The sequence below is a fragment of the Thalassophryne amazonica genome, chromosome 5 (genome assembly GCF_902500255.1).
Source record: "Thalassophryne amazonica chromosome 5, fThaAma1.1, whole genome shotgun sequence".
Taxonomy (NCBI): domain Eukaryota; kingdom Metazoa; phylum Chordata; class Actinopteri; order Batrachoidiformes; family Batrachoididae; genus Thalassophryne; species Thalassophryne amazonica.
The window spans coordinates 63765628-63792923 of record NC_047107.1 but is presented as its reverse complement, the minus strand read 5'-3'; the positions used below and the strand labels follow the sequence as shown (position 1 = coordinate 63792923).

General features: G+C 40.8%; 1 protein-coding gene across 1 annotated transcript in view; it reads left to right on the top strand.

Annotated features, from left to right (window-relative positions):
- LOC117510639 (excitatory amino acid transporter 1-like) overlaps positions 1–27296 on the top strand; it is a 57665-nt gene that overhangs the window by 4073 nt on the left and 26296 nt on the right. The window contains 2 exon segments of the mRNA XM_034170433.1: positions 2363–2663; positions 8064–8201. Of these exon segments, the coding sequence (XP_034026324.1) occupies positions 2495–2663; positions 8064–8201 (307 nt within the window). The 5' untranslated portion in view covers positions 2363–2494.

Genomic DNA, 27296 nt, shown 5'->3' with positions numbered 1-27296 from the left:
AAGTTGATTGATTGATTGATAGTTCAATTGGTTTAGTCAGTTTAGTTAAGTGTCATATTGCCTCATGGTAATGGCATGGTAACTCATGGTAATGTGTTTGCTGTCTTCCACCACCATCTCTGTTTGTGGGTGTTTAAAAATAAAAGCACCTGGTTGTGGCAGAATGCAGAAAAGACAAAAAGCTCTGCCTGTGTACGTGCGTATAACTTATGGTATGCTTATTGTATGTATTTTTGGTCAAGGATGAACGCTGCCAAAACGGAACAGTAATAGGTCTAATATTTTTGGAGAAACTATGGATATTAGCTAACAACACTGAACAATGTACGTTGGTAATTACATTCTGGACTCACACTCCATTCCAGCAAAGGGCGGACCGCCCTTTGCTGGAATGTCTGATTTTATTTAGTTAAGTTCAATGTAAGTACATAATATAATTGTAAATATGTTAAATATGCGTAGATGACACAAGAAAGCAAAAACACTTAATTGTGGTACATTTAAATAATCAAATGACAAAACAGAAGTAGCAATAATACAACCCCAATTCCAGTGAAGTTTTGGACGTTGTGTAAAATGTAAATAAAACAGAATACAATGATTTGCAAATCCTCTTCAACCTATATTCAATTGAATACACCACAACGACAAGATATTTAATGTTCAAACTGATAGACTTTTTTGTTTTTTGTGCAAATATTTTATCATTTTGAAATGGATGCCTGCAACACGTTTCAAAAAAGTTGGGATGGGGCAACAAAAGCCTAGGAAAGTTGATGAATGCTCAAAGAACACCTAATTGGAAACAGGTGAGTGTTATGATTGGGTATAAAAGGAGCATCCCCAAAAGGCTCAGCCATTCACAAGCAAAGAAGGGGGGAGGATCACCACTTTGTGAACAATTGCGTGAAAAAATAGTCCAGCAGTTTAAGAGCAATGTTTCTCAACGTTCAATTGCAAGAAATTTAGGGATTCCATCATCTACAGTCCATAATATAGTCAGAAGATTCAGAGAATCTGGAGAACTTTCTACACGTAAGCAACAAGGCCGAAAACCAACATTGAATGCCCATGACCTTCGATCCCTCAGGTGGCACTGCATTAAAAACCGACATCATTGTGTAAAGGATCTTACCGTGTGGGCTCAGGAACACTTCAGAAAAACATTTTCAGTTAACACAGTTCGTCGCTACATCTACATACAAGTGAAAGTTAAAACTCTACCATGCAAAGCGAAAGCCATACATCAACAACATCCAGAAATGCCGCCGCCTTCTCTGGACCCGATTTCACTTGGAATGGAGAGACGCAAAGTGGAAAAGTGTGCTGTGGTCTGATGAGTCCACATTTCAAAATTGTTTTTGGAAATCATGGACATTGTGTCCTCTGGACAAAAGAGGAAAAGGACCATCCAGATTGTTACCAGCGCAAAGTTCAAAAGCCAGCATCTGTGATGGTATGGGGGTGTGTTAGGGCCCATGGCATGGGCAACTTACAAATCTGTGATGGCACCATCAATGCTGAAAGGTACATCCAGGTTTTGGAGCAACACATGCTGCCATCCACGCAACGTCTTTTTCAGGGACGTCCCTGCTTATTTCAGCAAGACAATGCCAAGCCACATTCTGCACGCGTTACAACAGCGTGCCTTCATAGTAAAAGAGTGCAGGTACTAGACTGGCCTGCCTGCAGTCCAGACCTGTCACCCACTGAAAATGTGTGGCGCATTATGAAGCACAAAATACGACAACGGAGACCCCGGACTGTTGAACAACTGAAGTTGTACATCAAGCAAGAATGGGAAAGAATTCCACCTACAAAGCTTCAACAATTAGTGTCCTCAGTTCCCAAATGGTTATTGAGTGTTGTTAGAAGGAAAGGTGATGTAACACATCATTTCAAAATGAGCAAATATTTGCACAAAAACAATAAAGTTTATCAGTTTGAACATTAAATATCTTGTGTTTGTGGTGTATTCAATTGAATATAGGTTGAAGAGGATTTGCAAATCATTGTATTCTGTTTTTATTTACATTTTACACAAAATCCCAACTTCACTGGAATTGGGGTTGTTGTAATAAAAATAATAATAATATGAATTATAATTATGTGTATATGATAACAAGAATCTAAACAATTTATAAATACACTAAGGTCTAAGGTTCCGGGCTCACACACCATTCCAACTCATTATAGAAACTTTGCTTAATTTATTACCACCTTTGAAAAATGTCCGCTACCTATTTTCTAAACACTACCCAATCTAGAGCCTGTGGATCCCCAACACGCTAGTATAATTTATATTTTAGATGCATTTCATCTCTCAAATATGTGACTGTCTTCTGCTTCTGGTTTCAAGCAGCTTGCAGACCAAAGAAGAGAGAAGAGCAAAGGTTACTGACTAAAGCAGCGACAAGTTGAAGGATCAAGACAGCTTCAAAAGAATTTTAAACAAGTTTAAGCACCTCAAACTGAACTCAGCCTATCAGCGTCCATGGATAACCCACCAAGAACCCAGCGGAGGATCCACTGGTTCAGATCTGGAGTCCAGTCACGGTCAAGAATGGCCCTGAAGAGAGTGCAGAACATCACAAAAGATGATGTGAAACGATTCTTCATAAAAAATGCCTTTGTGATCTTTACGGTCACTGCTGTCATTATTGGTGAGTGGGAATGTGATTTCAGTGTTTTATACTATTTCATCTTTGAGTTTATTGTTCATTTTGGCAAGATCTGTTATATTAGTCAGCATGTGTTTTTTTTGTTTTGTTTTGTAATCATTGCATTTTTCACCTTTAGCTCACTCTGGTGCACATAGTTTACATTGCAGACTCTTGTAAGTTCACTTGTAGCAGTCCTATGGAGATGCCTTTCAGCACACAAAAGGGTCAAGGTCAAAGGTCACAGGAAGGTCCAACACTAAAATCACAAAAAAACCTTTCCTGGTCGCAATTTTTGAAGTTTTGCCTCCAAACGTCACAGGATGATAGTAGGTGGTCTGGCGCATTAGCCATTACCTGGGATAAGCATTCAACCTTGACCTTCAGAGTTTGCATTGGGGTCAAAGATGACCTACAAGTAGGTCAGATTTCATATTTGAGCAAAACATGTTGTGTAATACACCAAATGAAAGTGCTTGATAAGAGGGTTCAGAATATATCAACCGTTTTGCATTGTGATGTCATTTGGTGATATGATGAGAAAAAGTGCAAGATTTAGATTTTTAAGGGTGTGAAAAATCATGCAAATCATCTTGGATTGTCTTCAAAGCGAACAAGAAGACACTTGAGGAGGACTTCTTTTGGTGTGCGAAAAATGTAAGGTCAAGGTCAGAAGAAGGACAAACACTAAAATCAACCTAAACAAACTTTCTTTGTAGCAATTTGTGCTTTTTTCCCCTCTACATTTTGCATGCATATATTGAATGGTCTTGTCCATAAGAATACATGATTGACCTTGACCTTCAGGGTTTACCTGGAGGTCAAAGATGACCTATAAGTAGGTCAAATGGCACATGACATGTTTTACTGAAATATAATACACCAAATTATAGTGCTTGATGAGAGGATTCAGAACATAACAAAAACTTTTGTGTTATGGTGTTATTTGGTGGCATTATGATAAGAAAAATGTGCAAAATTTTGATATTTTAGGGTGTGAAAAGAATGCAAATCATCTTGGATCGTCTTCAAAATGGGCAAGTAGAAACTTGAAGAAAACGTCTCTTGACATGTGAAAAAATTAAAGTCAAGGTCAAAGATCAAGCTCACAATATGGTCAAAGAAAGGTCAAAGACCAAGTTCAGTAAATGAACATTCCCGACGGCATTTTCTTGAATTTTTGCATCCAAATATCAGGAAATTCTAGGGGTTGGTCTTGCAAAAGTGCTGTTGCCTCAGAAAACCAAATGACCTTGACTTTCAGGGCTTGTTGTGAGATCATATGTGACCTACACATAGGTCAAATTTCATTTCTGATTGAACCATGTTAAGTGGTACATCAAATGAATGGTCTTGGTGGGTGCTTTCCAAAGATGCCATCATTGCTCAGGTATGATGTCACTGAGTGACGTTATAATGGAAAGACTGGGTCAAATTACGACATTAAAAGATATGACGCAGGAAGCTCTTCTCGCGGTATTGTCTTCAAAATGCACCAGTGGACACTTGGTGAATATCTTCTCTTCACACACAATGTGATCATTTCTTGTGGTAGTCGCTCTTGTTCACCTTTTTGGCAAGATGCCTGTCACCCATTTTCATTTGCTTCTTTGCATGATTGCAGAAAAGCTATTGAAACAATCTAAATGAAACTTGGTGGAGGAGTTGGGCATGGGTAATTGGGGCATTTTGTGCAAATCTAGATCAAGAGATGGTTCCTCACTTTGATCCTTATTATTGGTCTTTCATCCTGATTACTTTGACCTGGACTACAGGATCAAAGCAATCAACATCTAAACTCAGTGATCAGGAGAAGTCAGGATGAAACTACAGCAATCAGGATTGGTGTTTAGGTTCAAATTTCAGCAATTCAGATTAAAAATCAGGATCAAAGATGAATAATCAGAATCAAAGATTAACAACCATAATCAGTGGTCATTGATTCAGATTTAAATCCAGAGATCTGGATCAAATTTCAACAACTGGGATCAATGATCAGTGTTTCTCTAACTGGCCCTCAAGGACCTCCTAACCAACACATTTTTTCATCTTTCCCTGCGCTGCCACAAGCTGATTAGTTCATTCAGGTGTGCAACCAATCAAGTACTAGCAGACAGCTTGTGACAGAGCACGGAAAGATTGAAAATGTGTAGATTAGGAGGTCCTTGAGGACCAGTTTGAGACCCACTGGTTTAGGATTAAAAACCAGTAAGCAAGATCAATATGTATCAAAGATGAGTAGAGAAGCTTGAATCTTCAACTGGACTGGGTTGCTTGATGCGAGAACGTTTCACTTCAAATCGCAGAAGCTTCCTCAGCTAAAATTCTTGCTCTGGTAGTCTGACTTCTGTCTTGACTCTTGTAGAGAAGAATGAGTAATCAGAATCAAAGTTAATGATTAATGCTCATTGGTTAGGATCTAAATCTAGTTTATTAATTGGGATCAAAGATCGGTGTTTAGGCTCAAAGACCAATGATCAGGATCATGGTTGAATGACCAGGTTCCAGCAAATGTACTTTAGTCCAGAAATAATCCAGATCTGGCAGACAAAAATGAATTTTTGGACAGGAGAGATCTACTAGAATGGCGTCAAGATTAGAATTCAGTGTTTATATTAAAGAGGAATGTGGGGTGTTGGCAGAAGAACATGTGTTCCCTTGAGTGCCCTTCTACTTTAAGTATGTTTATTTTATTCAAAATGAATCTTGAATCAGAAGAAGAAGATCCTGGGTTCAAGCCCACCGATGCTCAATTACTTTTTATGTGGTGTTTACCTGTTCTGTGTGGGTTTCTTGTGGCTACACCAGTTGCCCCAACCATCAGTAACATCCACATTAGGTTCTTTGTAGATCTGGAGTTTGTCAGAAATGGCACTGGGTGTAAACTTTGCACCAAATCAATATACAGATCAAAATAGGAGGATCAGGTGAGATGGAAAGAAGACCCTGAACAAAAATGGGAGAAACTAAAAGAAAAAGAACCTGTATTTAAATCTGACAGCAAGGATTAGTATCATGTGACGTGTTAATAAAGAAACAACACAATAACAAAATACCATGTATCACTACTTGACCTCACGTCTTTTCAAAGTTATAATGAGGAAAATTCCAGATTTTTGCATCAGCATGTGGTACCACCCTCCTCATCAGACTGAAAAACAAAAACAAACTCACCAGGATTCAGATGAAATGTCTGACCTGCAGCCATTGTCCTTAGACCCTTATCCAGTACGAAGCAAGGCAAGCTCACGCACGTGGGATGTCGACAGTTATTTAATCGATTGTCTGAGTCAGGATATGCTGTGGTCAGCCACCTGGTCCTGTCAGTGGATTAGTGCTCCTTGTTGTGACAAAAGATTTCATTGATGTAGAAATAAAGAATGTCTGAAGACATTTTACAGCAAATACAAAACCGGTTTGGCTACAAACGTACTGCAACAGTAGTGGTAATGATTGCACACTGTGATTCCTGTTCCCCTCTACACCAAAATTCCATCAAATACAAACACACAATTTGTGTCATTGTGCAATGCAAGCACCAGCAATGACTAAAGTAATGACATGCTTAGACCTCACAACAGTTATCTTGTGGTTGTGAGGATCAATGTTGTAGTACAGGGGGAGGGGTTTAATGGTCAAATCCCTCCAAAAACATTCCACACACAGTGATGTTTGAACCATATTCCCCCAAATCTGTTAGAAAGTGGTTTGTATATTTTATCAAGTGAATACTTGATAAAATATATGAACCAATTGCGAAATGCTTGAAAAACAAAGAATGAGCTGCATTTTTGGGCAGTCTCCATTGCTGATTATTGATACCCAATTCTTTACATTTTTGGCTTAAAAACAAACAAACAAACAAACAAGGAACAACAAAAAAAGGATTCTCAATCAGAACCTGAAATTGAATATAATCAGCGGTAAAAGTAATATAAAGTAAAATATTGGCACAAACAATAAAGTCTATCAGTTTGAACATTAAATATCTTTTCTTTGTAGTGTATTCAACTGAATATAGGTTGAAGAGGATTTGCAAATCATTGTATTCTGTTTTTATTTACATTTTACACATGTCCCAACTTCACTGGAATTGGGGTTGTAAATGTTGTTATTTCACTACACTCCAACCAGAAAATGAATCGTTTTGAATGAAAGAATCACTGATTGAATCAATTGCTTCAGAAATTAATTCTCAGTTTCAAAACACTCGAGACACTAAATGAACCCATTGCTTTCCACAAAAATAAAACAATACAGAAAATTTATCAGTGTATCAAAATCTTTGAAGAAGCAATTTATATAATTGCTCCAGGAAACACTTAAAACATGAAATGAAGCAGTTGATTCCAAGAATGAGTGATGGTTTTGAAAATCACATCTAACACAAAATGAAGCTGTTGTTTTGGATAAAATAATTGCAATAATTAAATCAGAATATTTATCAGTGTTTTGAGCAAAAGCCAGGGCAGTGGTTCCCATCCCAGGTCCTCAGGGACCCCCTAACCTCTCTATCTCTCACTGGTCTGCCAAGCGCTGATGAGTTCATTCAGGTGTCTCTTAGCTTTTGATTGGCTGAGCACACCTGAATGGGCTCATCAGCATTTGGCAGAGCATGGAGAGCTTCCTGATTTTGTCTCATCCATTCAGGGTTTTCACGTATCCCATAATCTCTTGCGTGCCAGAGAGTTGCTGCAGTCAAAACAACATAGAGAATCCACACGATGACAATTGTAAATGAATATTATACTACAAAAATGTCATTTTTTTAATACTTTTCATCATGTTAATAAGAGACTGCTGCATGATACCCTGAAAACTTGCTAAAACAATTATAACAAAAAATCCGTGTCTGCTACGTTTAATCTGTGTGGAATTTAATAAACGCGAACCGAATTTCAGACATATTATATATATTAGTCTGGAACAAAGAGGACAAACAGTGTTGTAAAGAACAATAATCAAGACGTTAAAGAGCAAACTTCACTTTTCCCCAGAACGACATGATCAGGGAGTGAGCAGAGCTCACAGCAGCTCCTGTTGAAAATAACGGAGAGACAGCCTGTGATTCTTGCATGTTTACATAAAATAAACGCAATAACAACATCTAAAAACCCAGAGAATATATTCACGAGAGTTTTAGGCACAATATAAAAATAGTTTTATGTTGCGATGTTAATTGTGTTGTCCGTGTGCAGCGGTTAAAGTGAAGCGTGATCAGAGCGTATCAATGCAGTTCTCAATGTTACTGAGATCTCGCAGAGCAGCGAACTCTCCGAGGTTTTGTGGGATTTGAAACCTGAAAAGCCTCAATTAAAATATACAGTAGCTATGCAGGAATGATCTCATATCTTCACATTAACAGTCAACTGATTTTTTTCTTTTATGTGATCCTTGCGGCAGGTATAGGTCTGGGGTTTGCCCTGCGTCCTTATAACATGACATATCGGGAAGTGAAGTTCTTTTCTTTCCCTGGAGAGCTGCTGATGAGAATGCTCCAGATGCTGGTGCTGCCTCTGCTTATTTCAAGTCTCATTACAGGTATGGACAACATAAAATCACAACATACGTGGCATCAACTTTGCTGTACCAAACTGTACATGCTTGCATTCATATGAAAATATAAATACGCTTGTTTTCATTCCCAATTTGTCATGTATTGTTAAATATCAAGAATTTCTTCTATGAAAATAAAATGATCTCTCAAACTGCATTCACAAATTTGTTTGAGCACTTCTCCTTCACCAAGATAATCCACTTGGCAGGTGTGGAATATCTTAGGGATGGGTATTGATAAGATTTTATTGATACTGATACCATTATCAATCCGATTCCTTATCGATTCCCTTATCGATACCACTTGTGAATTTTCTGTGTACTAAAAGTAGGATTTACAGGTTTTCTATGTCAGCAACATTTTATTAAGTCTTAAAGTAAATAAATATGAAATTAGTCACTGTATCCTTAAACTCTGAACATAAATAAACTCTACACGGTGGATCCTTGATCTCTGGACATAAATCGAAATAAACAAAATGTATAGTTTTTGTCAAAAGCATTTCCTTTCAGACATTATTAGCATGAATCTCACTCCATACCTCTGAGCTGAGCTCTTGCAGCCGGCTGTGCTGCACATCAGGATGTAATTCAGAAAGAATGCAGGACGTCTCATTTTGGGTGGAAAAACGTTTTAGTCAGTTGTAGTTTATTGTCTGTATTACAACATTTGGAAAGAGGTGTCATTTTATTTAAAGCAGCAATTCATTTTGAAGTTATTAATTCCGACCGGACTCTGTCTTGGCAGAGAGCTGCGCAGTGTTTGGAGCTGTGCCAATAGAACGGAGGACAATTCTTGTTTCTTGACTGCAACAAGACAAGAGTCCCAGTTAGTGACTTTAATCCACACAAAAGTGACTCACGATTGACTTTTTAAATGGCTTTGAGAGGGGTTAAGAAGCGGACTTGCCGCTTCTGAAGAGCAGCGAATCAAAGAACCAACAAAGCAGCAGACTGAAGCACTGCTTCATTGGTTTAAGCTTCAAATCGGAGTCGCGCTGCAGAAGCGGTTGATTACAGACCTGCTGCAGGGTCTGGAATCAACACAGAGATATGATCATTTTCCTGACAAACACCCTTCAAAACAACGGCCGCTCTGAAGGACCGATAAGGGAATCATTAAGCAAAAAGACTATTGATGTCGGTATTTTTTAACAATACCCAAAAAGAACCACTTCTCGATACCCAACCCTAATGCTGATTAACCAGCATATTTATTGCACAGATGTGCTTTGGGTGAGTCACAATAAAATCACATTTAAAAAAATAATATTTTTTTTTGCAGTTGTCTTGGATCAAGACTAAGACACAGGCTTTCAATGACCTGGTCTCAGCCATCAGAATCACATGTGGCAAAAGTATTGAACTTGCAGAGACATTCACTTATCATGACACTCATGCCCTCTGTCTTTGAGATCGGGAGATCTCTGGGAAGAGCTTTTGGAATCATGAGGTTGCTCGACAGATGTGTTTGGTCCAAGTCTTGAAGGTCCTTTTGCTTCCTGTCTTTGTGTTTTGGACATTAAACAGTGACCTGAGGCCATGGCTAAATGTTTTTGTTACTAGGTTTCTTCTGAGAATCCTTGGGCATCACTGCTTGACTTTGTATCAAATAAGCCATTACTTAGGAAGACTCAGATGAGAAGCATCGCGTGCATTGTGAGGGAGCTTCAGCTACAACATTTTGGCCATGTAGCACATTTCTCTGGGCATGGTTCAATATACAGGAGTCTCAGTTTTAAGCACACCAGCAATTAGAGAAGGGCAAGAGGACATTCATGTTTCACCTGGCTACAGCAGACAGATGGTTATACTCCAAAGTTGGTGATGGACCAGTTGCATGGTTGCCATCCAGGAGCCAAGGTGGTTCTGTGGTGTGGTAGATGTGGAAAAGCACAGCCCCAGTGCATGTTCTCAAACCTGACCTGACCTGGTACACTTAAAAAAATGGCTTTTTGGATGAACTCAATTCAATTATGTGTAGGATTTACATCTAATGAATATATGTATCCCCAACTCAAATAAAACACATCCATGCAAGATAATGTCATTTAATTTAGTTGGGACTACATATATTTATTAGGTGGAATCCAATACAATGAGTCAATTTTTTTGAGTGCCTCACTCAAACAAATTGTCAGGACTTGAGGATGCATGGCACAGAATGTGGGATGGCACAAAATGCAGACTCAAGAACAAGGCGTTATAAGTAGAATATAATCTTTATCATTTTCACCAGCAAGGATACAGTACACGGGAAGGCAGGCAGCGAAGCAGAGGTACAGATAAGCACTAAACAAAAATGTGGTCGAGAGACAGGCTTGTTTCAAAAACACTGCGAGATACTGTATCTCACAGTGTACTGTATGAGGCAAAAACAAGGTCTGTTAAACAAAGCAAGGCCGTAACACTATGAGGCAAAACAAGACAAAGGAAAAAGGCTAGAACATGGATACTAGGATTGCGACTAACTGGCAGGGGAGTGGAGAAAGTGAAGGGCTTAAATACGAGGTCTGTGATTAAACTATCGTACGTTTTTATTTTTTTAAAAATCCATATGGATTTGAATCACGTGTGAATGTGTCAGGCAAGCTTGAACCCTCGTGTGCATGCGTGAGTTTTTCCATGCCTGTCGGTGACGTCATTCACCTGTGAGCACGCCTTGCGGGAGGAGTGCTCCACCCCCTTCGTCGGAGTTCTGTTTGTGCGGAAAATGGCGGAATGCTTGGAGCAACGATTTTGCATTAAATTCTGCCAGAAACCTGGCGACAGCCAAGCGGAAACGATTCGAAAAATACAGACGGGTTTCAGGGATGAAGCCATGAGCACCACACGGATTAAGGAGTGGTACAACCGGTTTAAAGACGGACGCGTAACGGTGGAGAGCGAGCCGCGCTCCGGCCGACCATCGATGTCCCGAAATGAGGAGATCATTTCCAAAGTGAACGCTGTGGTGATGCAGGACTGTCGAGTGACCATCCGAGAAATTGCGGAGGAAGTGGACATAAGTACTTTTTTGGCACATTCCATTATTAGAGAAGATTTGGACATGAAGCGAGTGGCTGCGAAGTTCGTGCCGAGGTTGCTGACAGCGGAGCAAAAGCACCTCCGTGTGGAAATCTCACAGGACATGCTGGACTCCATTCACACTGATCCCAGTTTTATGGACACCATTATAACTGGTGATGAGTCCTGGGTGCACGGGTATGACCCGGAAACCAAGTTCCAGTCGTCACAGTGGAAGCATTCCACGTCGCCAGGACTGAAGAAGGCGCGCCAAGTGCGCAGCAGCGTGAAGGTTATGCTGACTGTTTTTTTTTTACTCCCGTGGTGTGGTACACCACGAGTACGCACCACAGGGTCAAACAGTAACGAAGGAGTATTACAGAGATGTCCTCCGTTGCCTCCGTGATGCTGTAAGGCGCAAGAGACAGGAGTTGTGGGCCACAGGAAATTAGCGCCTCCACCACGACAACGCGCCAGCTCATTCCTCCAATTTAATTCGGACCTTTTTGTCTCAAAACCAAACTCCTGTGGTTCCACAGGCTCCATACTCTCCTGACATAGCCCCTTGCGACTTCTGGCTGTTCCCAAAAATCAAAACACCATTAAAAGGAACGCATTTTGAGACGAGGGAGGACATCATGGCTGCAATGACGGTGGCGCTGCGCACCATCCCGAAAGAGGCGTTTTTGGAATGCTTCCAACAGTGGCGACACCGCTGGGAGAAGTGTGTGGAGTCCCAAGGAGACTACTTCGAGGGTGATTATGTTTCCAACGCTCCAGGTAAGACAGTTTTTTTTCCCAGCCAAAGGTCCGATGCTTTTCTCACAGACCTCGTACACAGGTGATGTAATTAGGTTAACAATGTGCACGTGTGGAAGAATGTTCTAGAAGGGAGGTGGGGTCATGTGAATCCAAGAGGGAAGAGATGCAAGAGAGAGGGAGTGATCAGGGCAGACAGAAACAAAGATGAAACAGGCAAGTGCAAGAGTGCAAGTGAACACACGGAGGAAACAGAGACAAAGAAGAGACAGACAGGTGCAAGAGTGTATGTGAAAGAAATACAAATGGTGACCAAAATTAATGACTATAAAGGTAACAAATTAAACACATGGCTAAAGTCTAAAAGATAATAAACATAGCAAAGAACCTATAGATAAACAGCTGAAGTGTAGAACAGAAAACAAAGCACAAAGAACCCTATTAGCTAAGTGAAGAACAAAAGAGAACTGAAACAACTAAAGACTACATTATAAGAATCAGTTGAGAAAACCAGAAAGCATAAAACAATGGAAATAACAATAACTGGACAGAAACCACAACTAAATAAACCGCATAACTACAATATGAAAAACAGAAAATACAAAATAAACAGAAAACAAAAAAATAGACTGCAGAATACAGAACAGAAAATAAGTGATGAACTCACAACAAAACTAATGACTAGAAAGTCGTACTGTGGAAAGGGTTAAATAAGAGAAGCAACCCCATCTCGGGGTCAAACCTGACACAAATGACTCTTTCAATGAACTCAGTTCAATTATGGGCAGGATTTCCATCTAATACCGTAAATACATGTAGTCCCAATTAAATTAAGTTATGTTGCATGGATACACTTTATTTGAGTTGGGCCTACATATTTATTACGTAGATGGAAATCCTGCTCATAATTGAATTGACTTCATCCAATGCATGTTTTTTGAGTGAACAAGTTTTGAGGGCATGCACAATTCCAGGAATGTCCACCAGCCCTATTTGCCCATGAACCGAATGTTCAGTTTATTACCATAAGCTGTCTTCAGCATCATTATAACCCACAACTCCAGAGCACACATAACCATGCCAACCCACAGGACAGCCACATTTGGCTTCTTCACCTTTTTTTTTTTACTTTATTTTTTTAAGATCAGCTGCACATTGTAGATGGAGGATGTGCACGTTTGCATTTAGGCATTTTTCAGCTGTTTTTGAACAGTTTTTGTGCGACCTCTAAAGACGGACATTCACTGTATGATGATAACCATCCTTATCAATGTAATGCAGACCTGCCTCAACACAACACATTAACATATTTTAGAGGAAACATGAAACATAGCATACACATTATGGTGTGCAACTGTATCCATGCAGCAAATGACAAATGGCAGCTACACAGGTTGTCCTATCTCTAGCAGAGTTAGATTGTGTGACAGGCAAAAAATATGTCACAAAGCCACATTTTACAGAGGGCTAAAATTTCTTCTCCATACAAGATACATTTATTATCCACATTTGATTAGCTCATGTGGACATAAGCATCTGCATTGTGCCAAAAATGCCAAGCAAACACACAGAATTGAGATAGACAGTGACACCCTTTGTGATAGATGTTATTACTGGGTGTTTATGTGGAAAACAATAAACATGGAAATACATTTTGTTTGCGCAGAGAGAAACATGCAGTGAGCCTGCACCTTACTTTTTCCAATGGCCACATACACTGCCGCAATTATTTTCATTTTAGAATTAATTAAGCATGTGAAATCAGCAGCTGAGGTGATCTGTTGCAAGGAATACCTGCACCATCTTGGCCCTTGCTGCCCACCCTGGTGTACTGCACAGCAGCATGGTGAATAAGTGATTAGCACGGTTGCCTCACAGCAAGAAGGTCATGGAATCACTTCCCGCCTGGTCTTTTCTGTGTGGAGTTTGTATGTTGTGTCCAGACAGTCCAGTTTTCTCTCTCAATCAAAAGCATGGTTATTTAGGATCTGCTCCTTTCTCTGCCGCTGACCAAGACAGTGTCTCTACATCTGGAGATGGTCCCTGGGCACCAGACTGTGGCTGTTCACTGCTCCTAGTGGTTGTATTGTGTCTAACAGTAATTAGGATGGGTTAAATGCAGAGGACAGATTTTATTGCTTGTATGTACAGTGGCAATGAAAGCCCTCCTTCTTCAATTATTGTGTAAAACTAAACATTGCTGGATTGAGGTGGGCGTGATCTCCTCTGCAAAGTGAGGAAAATACTTTCTCATCCCTTGCAAAGCTTGTGTGAAGTGTAGTAAACACTTTTCTCATATTTGAGATGATGAAAGAACAAAATTGTTCACGTGTCTGTCCATAATTAAAAAAACAGCATCTGGTGTCATTCTGGCACTGTGCCCTGTATCCTCGGATGACCCCTGTCATTAATACTACAGCTGTAAAAACAAAACTGTGATGGCAATGCTTGAGTCACATCTTCACCATGACCAGTGTCTGAATCCTTCCACAGTTATCCACAGCTGACAGAGTCAAAGGTCAAGGTCATTGGTTTATTTGTTCGTTGCCAAACTCCTCCCAGGTCCTTTGGCCACTTTCCACCAAACTTGATATGTGGATGAAGGTCAACTCCAAAATTTCCCTTTAAGGGTTTGTTTTGGCAAATGTTAAGGTCATTGGGATCAATGGTAAAAAATGATGACCTATGATGTCCACCAAATGTGGTACACATACAGAGGTGGGTCCTGAAATTTCCCAGACGACATCAAACTTAACGAAGAGCAATCATTTGAGTCAAGGTCACTGGTCAAAATTGAAGGTTTTATTTTTAATGTGGTTTGGGCCAAATGTGGCACACATTTTTGTGGATTCTGGAATTGCCCTGGCAAGGTCAGCCAGAGGTCAATCATTTGAGTGAAAGGTTCAAATGTTAGAGCACTTGCCGCTACTCTCTTCATGCCCACAGGTACTAATTCATACTTACAGGAAAACATGAACAATTCATTGATCACTAGTTATTTTGAGTTCAAATTTAAAATCATTCTTTATTCAAACTTCCAGTGCCAACTTGTCTGTACTGATTTTAATTGAAATTTGTATCCAATGAAATTTTTGTCATACACAAAAATGTACTGTAATGCCTTAATTACACAAAAAGCTAATATTTAATTTTTATACAGACACTGGAAACATTTCTCCTATATTTCCAAATCTGCTGGTTTGAGACACCAGCAAATCCTCAGAGTGATAAAGAGGGACAAGTGGCCATCTGGTTTTTACTTTTTTCTTTCTTTCTTACTTTTTTTTTTTTTTTTTGCTTTATACTCTTTTCATGGCAGCACATCTTCCTGTATACGCTAATATCATTCTCGTATGTTATTCTCATTCAGTTGGTACCGCAGAATGCTGTTTGTTCAGTCTCCAGCTTTTGTTGGTTTTGGATAGTTGTACTACTAAGACAACCTCGAGTGTGAGAAAGACATTTGGAAATTTCCTCATCTCAGTCACATGTTTGACACATGTTGGAAGGAGCAACAGCGGCTCTGCAGTTCTCCGTTCCAGTTCAGGGTTATGATGAGCTCCTTTACCACTGTGGTCCATGAATCCCGTCTGTGACTGAGTGCAGGTGATTTTCTTTTCTTTTCTTTTCTGTGGAGGCCCTGTGAGGTTATTATTGAGCAGCAGAGGTTCCACTTGTTTTGGTCTGTGCCTAAGGAGTGAGTATCTGATAACACTGGACAAAGGTGGGTGGGGCACAGAGAGACCAAATGCTGGCTCACTGAGCTGCGAGTGACAGGCTGCAGAGCCAGTGTCCTTCACCAACACCATGTCCAATAATCACTGGCTTTGTGCAATTTCCGTGTAAACTCTGACATCACATCACATGACAAGAGCAACAACATGTGGAAGGCAACAAACAGCTCTGTGTAGCTTGGTCATCAGACTCTTTCCATCAGTCTGTGCACATACAAGCAGCGATAAGCTGATCAAACTTAAACACATGCACAAGCGTTTCATACTTTAACCCTCAACAACAAATCACATGCACTGCATGAAATCAGTGAAAACAATTTGTTTTCCAGAGAAACAGGACATCTACCAGTGTACACATATCAGTATCATCTGCCATACCTGCAATGAAGTTATTATTATATATTATGTTATTGTTCAAAATTAGTCAGCCAGAAAAACTACACTCAAGGTATAATTCGTCAGCATTAAGCAACAAGAAAGCAGAAGTAATACTAAGGTGATCACCGGCCACTAGCCCTAAGCTTCACTAACAGACCCAGACTTTAGATAAAGTTGAGGCCGAGACCCACTCTGTTTACTAATAAAATGAATTGAAAAGGGTAGAAAGCATACTACTATGCCAGTATGCTAGCCATACGAAAGGGAAAGTAAGTGCGTCTTAAGTCTGGAGTTGAAAGAATCTGACTATTTTATTGACACAGGGAGATCATTCCACAAAACAGGGACACGATAAGAGAAGGCTCTGTGGCTCGCAGACTTTTTATTCACCCTAGGGACACAAAGTAGTCCCTACGTACCAGACCGGTATATAGGGCTTTCCGCACACCGGTATAGATCTTCCAAAATCTTTTAATTGACTAAAAAAGCAGACAACTATATAGCTGTCTGACGAAGACCTCACAGTCGAAACGTTGTGTTTGTTTTCTTAGTCAATTAAAAGATTTTGGGAGCTCTATACCTATGGGTGAATTTTCCTTCTTTTTTTGTCTGCAATTCTTGATTATCCTGCACCTGGCCTAATCAGGATTGGATGTGCGCACAACTATTATTGTTTTCTTTGGTATATAGGGCTTGACCGGGAGAGCTAAATGGGGAGGTGCTTGTCCATGAATAATTTCATAGGTTATTAGCAGAACCGTAAAAGTCTGACCTCACAGAGACAGGAAGCCAGTGAAGAGATGCCAAAATGGGTGTAATGTGGTCAAACTTTCTGATTTCTGTCAAGAGTCTGGCAGCAGTGTTTTGAACCAGTTGGAGACCCCCAATGCTGGACTGCGGTAAACCAGAAAATAGAACATTACAGTTGTCCAATCTAGAAGAAACAAATGCATGGATCAGGGTCTCTGCATCAGCCAAAGACAGGATGAGACAGATCTTCACTATAATTCGCAGGTGGAAGAAAGCAGTCCTCATAATGGGCCTCATGTATCAATGTGGCGCACTTGTGGCGTAAATTTATGGTGTAAATTTGAAGTACACCAAAGCTGCCGTGACATGTATCAAGCAGTGCGCACCTACCCATTTCCGGCGTACGCCTGACGTGACCTTGATAAATGCGGCGGGTGAAAACAATCGTAATTATAATAAACACGCCCATAAATATTCAGACTCTGCTTCAGACACACCCTCATTTTACGACATGGAAGCCAGGAAGACGGCAAAGAAAAAGAACTCCACCAATCACGACACGTGCCAATAGAGCGTCAAAAGCGGCCGTCGTATCAATTGTTTTGTAGTATAATCAAAAAAGTGTTACAGTGGTCCCTCGTTTATCGCAGGAGTTAAGTAGTCAGCGTTATTTTTACAATTATTATAGACGTTTTAAAGCTGTAAACACTCTCAACGTTCAAACCTTAGTAGAAAAATAAGACCAACCTGTTTTCAGGCCCAAACATTTGTTTGAGAAATAAAAATAGAACGTTTTCCTATAAATAATTATGATGGCTTTTAGAACTAACAAATTTAATTCTAATGATCAACGTATGAGGGTCGACACATAAGAAATTATTAATAGTGACTGACCAGTATTTCACAGTTCCTCTGATCTTGCCTCTCTGTCCTGGCGCCGCGCCTTTTTCCTCTGAGTCAAACCTCGCTGCAGGTGTCTTTGTCCGAGTGAAGGACACAGTTGTGGGTAGTTGTTGGCGCTCTTTTTTCTTCTGGGCGAGAAGATTCTTATAAACAGACACGCAGAACACAATACACTGTTAAAAAAAAAAAAAGCATGCAAAATTGGACTAAAAAAATCTGCGAAACTGCGAGGCCGTGAAAGATGAACCGCGTTATAGCGAGGGACCACTGTATTCTCTTTAGCTCAATTAATAAGACATGCCTAATTTTTCAGATTTCTTTATTTTTTAAATTTATTTCTTTATTTATTTTATTGTAACAAACGAATGGAGAAGACAAAACCTGATTGCAGCACGGGCGAAGGGAATGACAACACTACAGTTGTAATAATCAATTTCATTGTCTAAAACGATCACACCACATAAAGTTAAGCTCAGCGCTGCTCTGGCTCCAGGCTCTGGAGAAAAAGGCAAGCAGCGCTTTCTTTGCGGTCAGCGCTGTGGCCACGGATCATGCTTGATAGACCAACAATTTGTATTAATTATTATGTAGTATAATCAGGAAAGTGTTATTTATGTAACATATACATTGATTTGTATGATGGCACTGTTTATCATGTTGATCATTTACATTTTTATGTGGATTCCAGTGCTGGTTCATTTTGGTGTATAATTTACACCACCTCTCGACCTGGTGTATATTTTCAGCGCAGCGTACGCCAACGACCACATTGATAAATGCCAAGTAGCGCAGCCATTTTGGCGTACACCCCATATATGCTCAAATATCGCCGTACGCAACGTTGATACATGAGGCCAAATATCTCTAATGTTTAAGTCAAAGCACAACATAGGATCAAAAATCACACCAAGGTTCCTCACTTTGTCAGTGTGTTGTATGTCACACGAACCTAGGCTAAGCATTATCTAGTCAAATTGATGCCAATGTTTTGCTGGACCATGAACCACCATTTCAGTCTTGTCTGAGTTCAAAAGTAGGAAATTGCTAGACATCCAGCTTTTCACTGATGCAAGGCAATCCTCTAAGGATTTTATCTGTATATTACCAGCGGTTTATCGGCATGTATAACTGAGTATCATCACCATAGCAATGAAAGGTAATCCCAAAAGGCCACAATATGTGCCCAAGTGGTGCTATATAAAGGGAGAAAAGCAAGGGGCCTAAGACGGACCCCTGTGTAACCCCATATTTTATGTCACTAAGATTAGAGGTAGTGTTGTTGTACAAAACACAGTGAGAACGACTGGTTAGGTATGATGTCAGCCATGCAGGGGTAATCCCAAAATGATTCTCCAACCTATCGAGTAGAATACGGTGATCCACGGTATCAAATGCAGCACTAAGATCTAACAGCACCAGAACCATAGTGGTGTCAGAATCCATTGCAAGGAGAAGATCATTTACCAATTTAGTGAGAGCTGTCTCTGTGGAATGATATGTTCTAATTGCAGACTGCAATGGCTCGAAGAGATTATTCTCAGTAAGGTAACTTTGGCTAGGTTACCTTACTCATTCATTTTATTCATAAACAGAGCGGGTCGCAGCCTTAACTTTATCTAAAGTCTGGGTCTTTTAGTGAAGCTTGGGGCTAGTGGCCAGCGATCACCTTAGTATTTGTTTCGATTTTCTTATTGCTTAATGCTGACAAATTATACTGTATTTGTTGTCTTTTTGCCACCTGATTCTGTTTTTTCTCTCTGATTGAGGTGCGGCTCCATCCACAAGTGGGAGTGATGTCTTCTTCTGCAAGCCTCCCGTCCAGTACACCATCACAAACTCCCAAAATTTCCTGGATATTTGTATTTTCAATTGTGTTGGTAACATGGCCCAAGCAGAGGGTCACCCCTGTGAGTCTGGTCTGCTTGAGGTTTCTTCCTCAAATCATCAGAGGGAGTTTTTCCCTTACTACTGTAACCTGTGTGCTTTGTCTAGGGGTTGATAACATTAGACTTTACTTGTGTAAAGTACCTTGAGGCAGCTTTGTTGTGATTTGGTGCTATATACAGTAGTGTTCAGAATAATAGTAGTTCTATGTGACTAAAAATATTAATCCAGGTTTTGAGTATATTTCTTATTGTTACATGGGAAACAAGGTACTAGTAGATTCTCACAAATCCAACAAGACCAAACATTCATGATATGCACACTCTTAAGGCTATGGAAATGGACTATTAGTAAAAAAAAAAATGTAGAAAAGGGGTGTTCACAATAATAGTAGAATCTGCTGTTGACGCTACAAACTCAAAACTATTATGTTCAAACTGCTTTTTTAGCAAACCTGTAAATCACTAAACTAGTATTTAGTTGTATAACCACAGTTTTTCATGATTTCTTCACATCTGCGAGGCATTAATTTTGTTGGTTTGGAACTAAGGGCCCTGTCCCACTGGCGTTTAGGAGGATTTGCATATGGATTGCGCACAAAATTGGCCCATATTCACCAAACATCCGCAATATCCGTGTAACATGCCTGTATGAGTCGGCCATCATCCGAACATGCCCGTGATCATCCGCAGAGGCACGCATGTCCGCAGCCAGGATTTTTGAGCTGTTCAAAAATCTGAATGCGGACAACATCCGCCTTACATACTCCATCAATACTTTTTGAATTTAATTGAATTTATTTATTCAGCAACAGGAATAGCAGCAGCAGCAGCAGTATCAGCAGCAACTGCAGCAACTACAATAGCAACAGAGTCTGTAATTTATAAGACACATCAAAAAACACAAAAAAAATTTAAGCATATAAAACAAACTCAAACAAATAACAAACAAATAACCCAACAATGCAACTGAAAGGGTGTGGGCAGAAGCAGAAGCTTATAAACGCCCACCCCATACATCATACAATATTTAAATACAAACACATTCACACACGATACAGATGTAGCACTATTAACAAACCAAAATACAAAGGCAAAAAAGAAACAAATATATTATTCACCATTATTATAACCAGAAATTATTAATTTTTTTATAACACTTCTTAAACAGGCCAATGAACCACATAATTTAATTTCCACAGGACATTCATTCCAAATCTTCACCCCTCTAACTGAAGCACAAAACCCCATAACATTAGTGCGTACAGGAGGCTTCTTAAATACCATGCAACCGCGTAATCTATATCCCGATTCCCTACTCTTAAACAAGTTCTGGACATAAAAGGGCAAGGCCTGGTTATTAGCTTTGTACAGAGTTTGTATCAAAATATAATCCACTAAATCCCTAAATTTCAATAAGTTTAAATTCCTAAACATGGAATGTGTTGACTCAAAATGATGTATATTACCAATAATTCTGATGGCACGTTTTTGTAGAAGAAATACAGGATTAGTGTTAGATTTCTAGGTATTACCCCAAAGTTCAATACAATATATCATATATGGTACAATTAAAGTATGATATAATGTAAGTAACCCAACCTGGGACAATATGTCCCGAACCCTATACATAATAGCAATAGATTTGGACATTTTTAACTTTATATAATTTATATGGGGTTTCCAACAAAGTCTATTATCAATTATAACACCTAAGAATTTGTACTCAGATACTGTCTGTATTTCGATATTATTGATAGTGACATTTTTACATTTGGACATAAATTTATTTCCAAAAATCATACATTTAGTTTTCCCAAGATGAAGTGACAATTTATTAGCATTAAACCAAGCGATAAATTTCCCCAGTTCATCTTCCACAATGTCCAAAAGCTGTTCAAGATTATCCCCGCTACAAAACACAGTCGTATCATCAGCAAAAAGAATGCACCTCAATACCCGTGAAACCAAACAAATATAATTTATATATAAAATAAATAACAAAGGACCTAACACCGAACCTTGAGGCACCCCACACGTGATTTCCCTGAATTCAGAATCAATGTTATTATATTGAACATACTGATACCGACCATGTAAATAACTATCAATCCAATCATATGCTAAACCTCTGATTCCATATTTCACCAATTTATTTTTCAGAATTTCATAATTAACAGTATCAAACGCTTTCTGCAAATAAAAAAAAACACCTACAGTATATTGCTTATTATCAACTGCAGTCGCAATATTTTCCACAAAATCCATCAGTGCATGTGAAGTAGTCCTAGATTTTCTAAACCCATATTGCTCTTCACATAATATCTCATACTTAAGTAAATAATTATTTAACCTTTTAACAAAAACTTTCTCCAATATTTTTGAAAATTGAGGTAAAAGTGAAATAGGTCTATAATTAGAAAAAATATATTTGTCACCAGACTTAAACAAAGGAATTACTTTGGCTATTTTCATTCGTGAAGGAAATTTACCTAAACTTAAAGATTTATTACAAATGTAAGTAAAAGGTTTTACAATACAATCAACAATTTTTTTCAAAAGAGCCATGTCCAAATTGTTAAAATCTGTAGATTTCTTACTTTTTGAGTTCTGCAACAAATCAATAATTTCTTTTTCATTCGTTGCACCAACAAACATTGACACATTTTATTAAATATTATCTTATTTGCAATGAATTTATCACTCATTGGATCAATCTTACTATCAAGATTTCTACCTACGTTGACAAAATATTCATTAAAATGATCAGCAATCATCACATTATCATCTATGACAGTATTATTAAAAAGAAAATAAGAAGGATAATCTCTACCTTTTTTATTCTTTTTAATTATATCATTTAAAATATTCCATGTATTTTTTATATTATTCTTGCTTTTAACAAGTAACTCACCGTAATATTCATTCTTACTAGATCTCATGATATGAATTAATTTGTTCTTATACATTTTATATTTACTTTCAGCTTCATTTGTTCTCAATTTAATGAATTGCTTATACAATCGATTCTTCTTTTTACATGCCCTCTGAAGACCCTTAGACATCCATGGTTTATTACTAAATCTATTATTATATAACTTATTTACAAGAGGACAATGTTTATCATATAACTTAGAAATAATAGAAATAAACCCATCATAAGATTCATCAACATCCTCAACATAAACATTATTCCAATTCTGACATAATAAATCCTCCCTAAAATTATCAACAGTCCTTGGTGTTACATTCCTACTCCTTCTATTGCAATCCTTTTGGAGCACTCGATCTTGAGATACAAGGACAGTAAATACAGGCAGATGATCACTAATATCATTTAACAATATTCCCGCATTAAGATTACCAGTTATAACATTAGTTAAAATATTATCAATAAGGGTTGCAGTATTCGAAGTTATTCTACTTGGATGAATGATAGTCGGAAATAATCCCATGCAATATAACGAATTAATAAATGAAGTAGTTTGTGAATGATTGTGAGGATTTAAAAAAATCAATATTAAAGTCACCGCAGATAAATAAATGAGAATTCTTATTTATTTTATTATACATATTCATAATTACTTCTTCAAAATTATCAATATTTGCTCCAGGAGCTCTGTATATACAACTAACAATCCTATTATTTGAATTTATAGATGTGATCTTAACTGTAACACATTCCATGATATTATCAATTGTAAATGACATATTATAAACCAATTCACAGTCATAATCAGACCTAACATATAATGCCACACCACCACCTCTTCTCTTCGATCGATTTACAGAAAACAATTGATAGCCATTCAACTGCACAAAATCATAATTATCCTTAGTTAACCAGGTTTCAGATATAGCGATCACTGAAAAACGTTTGCTAATTGTGTCTAAACAATCATTTATTCTTGAAAAATTCCGAGAAAGACTTCTACTATTAAAATGTATTATTGAAAAATCACCATCATTAATTTTATAGTCCTTAAGTTGTTCTTCTGTAAAATAATTACATTGTCGATGTTGTGTGGGCCGCTGAAGAGGAGGTACTGCTGGCTCACCACCACCAGATGGCGCCCTGCTTGGAGTGCGGGCTTCAAGCACAAGAGGGCGCCAGAACCACTGGGAGTGACAGCCGTCAATCATCCTCAACACCAGCTGTCACTCATTCATCTCATCATCATCATCACCATAAAGGCCGGACGGCGACTCCACCTCCTCGCCGAGAAATCTCCTACGATTCGAGGTAAACTTCTCTGCTGTGATTATTGCGAATAATAATCTGATCTGTTTTGCAGCTGTTTTTCCTGTTGGTATTCCTTATCTGGGATTTTTGGCGTTTGGTGTGACTGCGACGACTTCGCCTCACACCCCAAAACCGATAAGTGGTAAACAGGAGCTGCACGTGTGTATGATTGGAGGTGGAGGTTCTCCCTCCAAGAGGAATCATTAATCAAGGTTGCTGGGTGTGAGGATTCACACTCACCACCTCTGTTTCTGTCTGCCAGCAGTACCAGGGCCGACAACGGAGGACAGAGACCACCTGGGGACTCAGGGCTTGGCGGCTTCGGTGTTCTTCAGGCCGTTGGTGGTAGAAGCGGTGTGGGCCCCGGCTCTTCGTTCATCCGAGGTCTCCTATCTTCAAGCCTGCCCGCAGTCCTCTTGTGTATGATTGGCAGCACTCTTGTTTATATTACGTTGTGTTCTTGTGCAACATTAAATTGTTACTCCTTCTCTTATCCATTGTCCGTTCATTTGCGCCCCCTGTTGTGGGTCCGTGTTACAACACCTTCCCAACATTTCTCGGCCATTCGTCATGGATCCCGAGGGGCGTCAACCACAGCTTGAACAGCCAATGGGAGAACAAGGAGCGCAGGCGTCAGCAGGAGGCGTGGTAAGTGATCTGCAGCAAATCCTTACCGCTTTCACTGCTCAGTTACAGCTGGTAACCGAGCAAAATGCAATCCTCAATCAGAGGATGGAGGCTCTCACCGCCAGAGTGGAAGCACGCGAGTCGAGCGTCGCTGCAGTGTCTCCTCCTGCTGGCCCGGGGCCTAATGTAGATGTTCCATTGGCCGTTCAACTACCCCCCCCACCGTCCCCTGAAGCTTGCATAAGTCCTCCTGAACCGTACGGAGGCTGTGTGGAAACGTGCGCAGACTTCTTGATGCAGTGTTCGCTCGTTTTTGCACAGCGTCCAGTCATGTACGCAGCAGACGCCACCCCGGGTGGCTTATGTAATTAATCTGCTTCGAGGTGAGGCACGTGCTTGGGCTACAGCGCTCTGGGAACAGCAGTCATGGCTTCTGACGTCATACGCTGGGTTTATACGGGAATTCAAACAGGTGTTTGATCATCCCAACAGAGGCGAGACCGCCTCGACCGTGCTGCTGTCACTGAGACAGGGGCGTCGGAGCGCAGCTGATTACGCTGTCGACTTCCGCATCGCGGCTGCGAGGTCGGGTTGGAATGACGTGCGCTCCGCGCTGCCTTCATAAGCGGACTGTCTCCAGTACTGAAGGAGCATTTACTGGCTAAGGACGAACCGCAGACTTTCGACGGGCTTGTCACTCTGGTTATACGCTTAGACAACCGCTTGAATGAACACCGTCGGGAGCAGGCCGGGGGCGTGGCCGGGCACAAGCCGTCCCTCTCTCTTCCGGGTCTGAAAGGGTGACGTCGTCCCCACGCTCCATTGCCAGTGGGCTCCGTGTGGCAACAGCTCCCCCTGCTGACGAAGCTATGGACACGAGCAGGGCTAAAGTGAGATCAGATATCAGACAAAGGAGACTGGCCCGCGGGGAATGTTTTACTGTGGCTCATGTGAACACATGTTAAAGGACTGCCCCAAACGGTCAAACACCAACGCCCGTCCTTAGAAACTGGGCTAAGGGTGGGCCATAACATGTGCACGGGAAGACCCCACAAATCAGCACGAATCCCAGTGTTAATCCTGAGTGGGGATTTAACCCTTCACGCCCAGCACTGGTGGACACGGGGTCCGAAGGGAATCTGTTGGATAGCAGATGGGCAAAGGAAGTGGGGCTCCCTCTAGTGGCTCTGCCTTCGCCCTTGAAGGTACGGGCACTAGATGGCACTCTACTCCCGCTAATCACACACCGGACCCAGCCTGTGACCCTGGTTGTGTCTGGGAATCACCGGGAGGAGATAGTGTTTTACGTGACACCTTCTACCTCCCGAGTGATTTTGGGTTTTCCTTGGATGGTGAAGCACAATCCCCGGATCGATTGGCCGTCTGGGGTCGTGGTGCAGTGGAGCGAAACCTGCCACCAGGAGTGTTTAGGATCCTCGGTTCCCCCCGGAATCACGGCTAAGGAGGAGGTTAAAACCCCTCCCAATCTGACGGCGGTGCCAGGGGAGTACCATGATCTGGCTGACGTCTTCAGCAAAGATCTGGCGCTCACCCTTCCACCGCACCGACCGTACGATTGCGCCATTGATTTGATTCCGGGCGTTGAGTACCCATCCAGTAGACTGTACAACCTCTCACGTCCGGAACGCGAATCAATGGAGACCTACATCCGGGACTCCTTGGCCGCCGGGTTGATCCGGAACTCCACCTCCCCGATGGGTGCTGGTTTCTTTTTTGTGGGCAAGAAAGACGGCGGACTTCGTCCATGCATCGATTACAGGGGATTGAACGAGATCACGGTTCGCAATCGATACCCATTGCCCCTCTTGGATTCGGTGTTCACACCCCTGCATGGAGCCAAAATATTCACCAAACTCGATCTTAGGAATGCGTACCACCTAGTTCGGATCCGGAAGGGAGACGAATGGAAGACGGCATTTAACACCCCGTTAGGTCATTTTGAGTACCTGGTCATGCCGTTCGGCCTCACTAATGCCCCCGCGACGTTCCAAGCCTTGGTTAATGACGTCTTGCGGGACTTCCTGCACCGGTTTGTCTTCGTATATCTGGATGATATACTCATCTTTTCCCCGGATCCTGAGACCAATGTCCGACATGTACGTCAGGTCCTACAGCGGTTGTTAGAAAACCGGCTGTTTATGAAGGGCGAGAAGTGTGAGTTTCACCGCACTTCTCTGTCCTTCTTGGGGTTTATCATCTCCTCCAACTCCGTCGCCCCGGATCCGGCCAAGGTTGCGGCGGTGAGGGATTGGCCCCAACCAAAGAGCCGTAGGAAGCTGCAACAGTTCCTCGGCTTCGCAAACTTCTACAGGAGGTTCATTAAGGGTTACAGTCAGGTTGCTAGCCCCCTGACCGCCCTGACCTCCACTAAGTCCCATTCACCTGGTCGGACCAGTGCGAAGCCGCGTTTAGGGAGTTGAAACGCCGATTTCATCTGCTCCAGTTCTGGTGCAGCCTGATCCTACTCGCCAGTTTGTAGTGGAGGTGGACGCCTCAGACTCAGGAATAGGAGCCGTGCTGTCCCAGAGCGGGGAGTCCGATAAGGTTCTCCATCCTTGTGCCTACTATTCCCGCAGGTTGACCCCCGCTGAACGGAATTATGACGTGGGCAATCGAGAACTCCTCGCGGTGAAGGAGGCTCTAGAAGAGTGGAGACACCTGTTGGAGGGAGCTACGGGGCCTTTCACGGTTTTTACGGACCACCGGAACCTGGAGTACATCCGGACCGCCAAGCGGCTGAACCCCAGGCAAGCCCGCTGGTCCCTGTTCTTCGCGC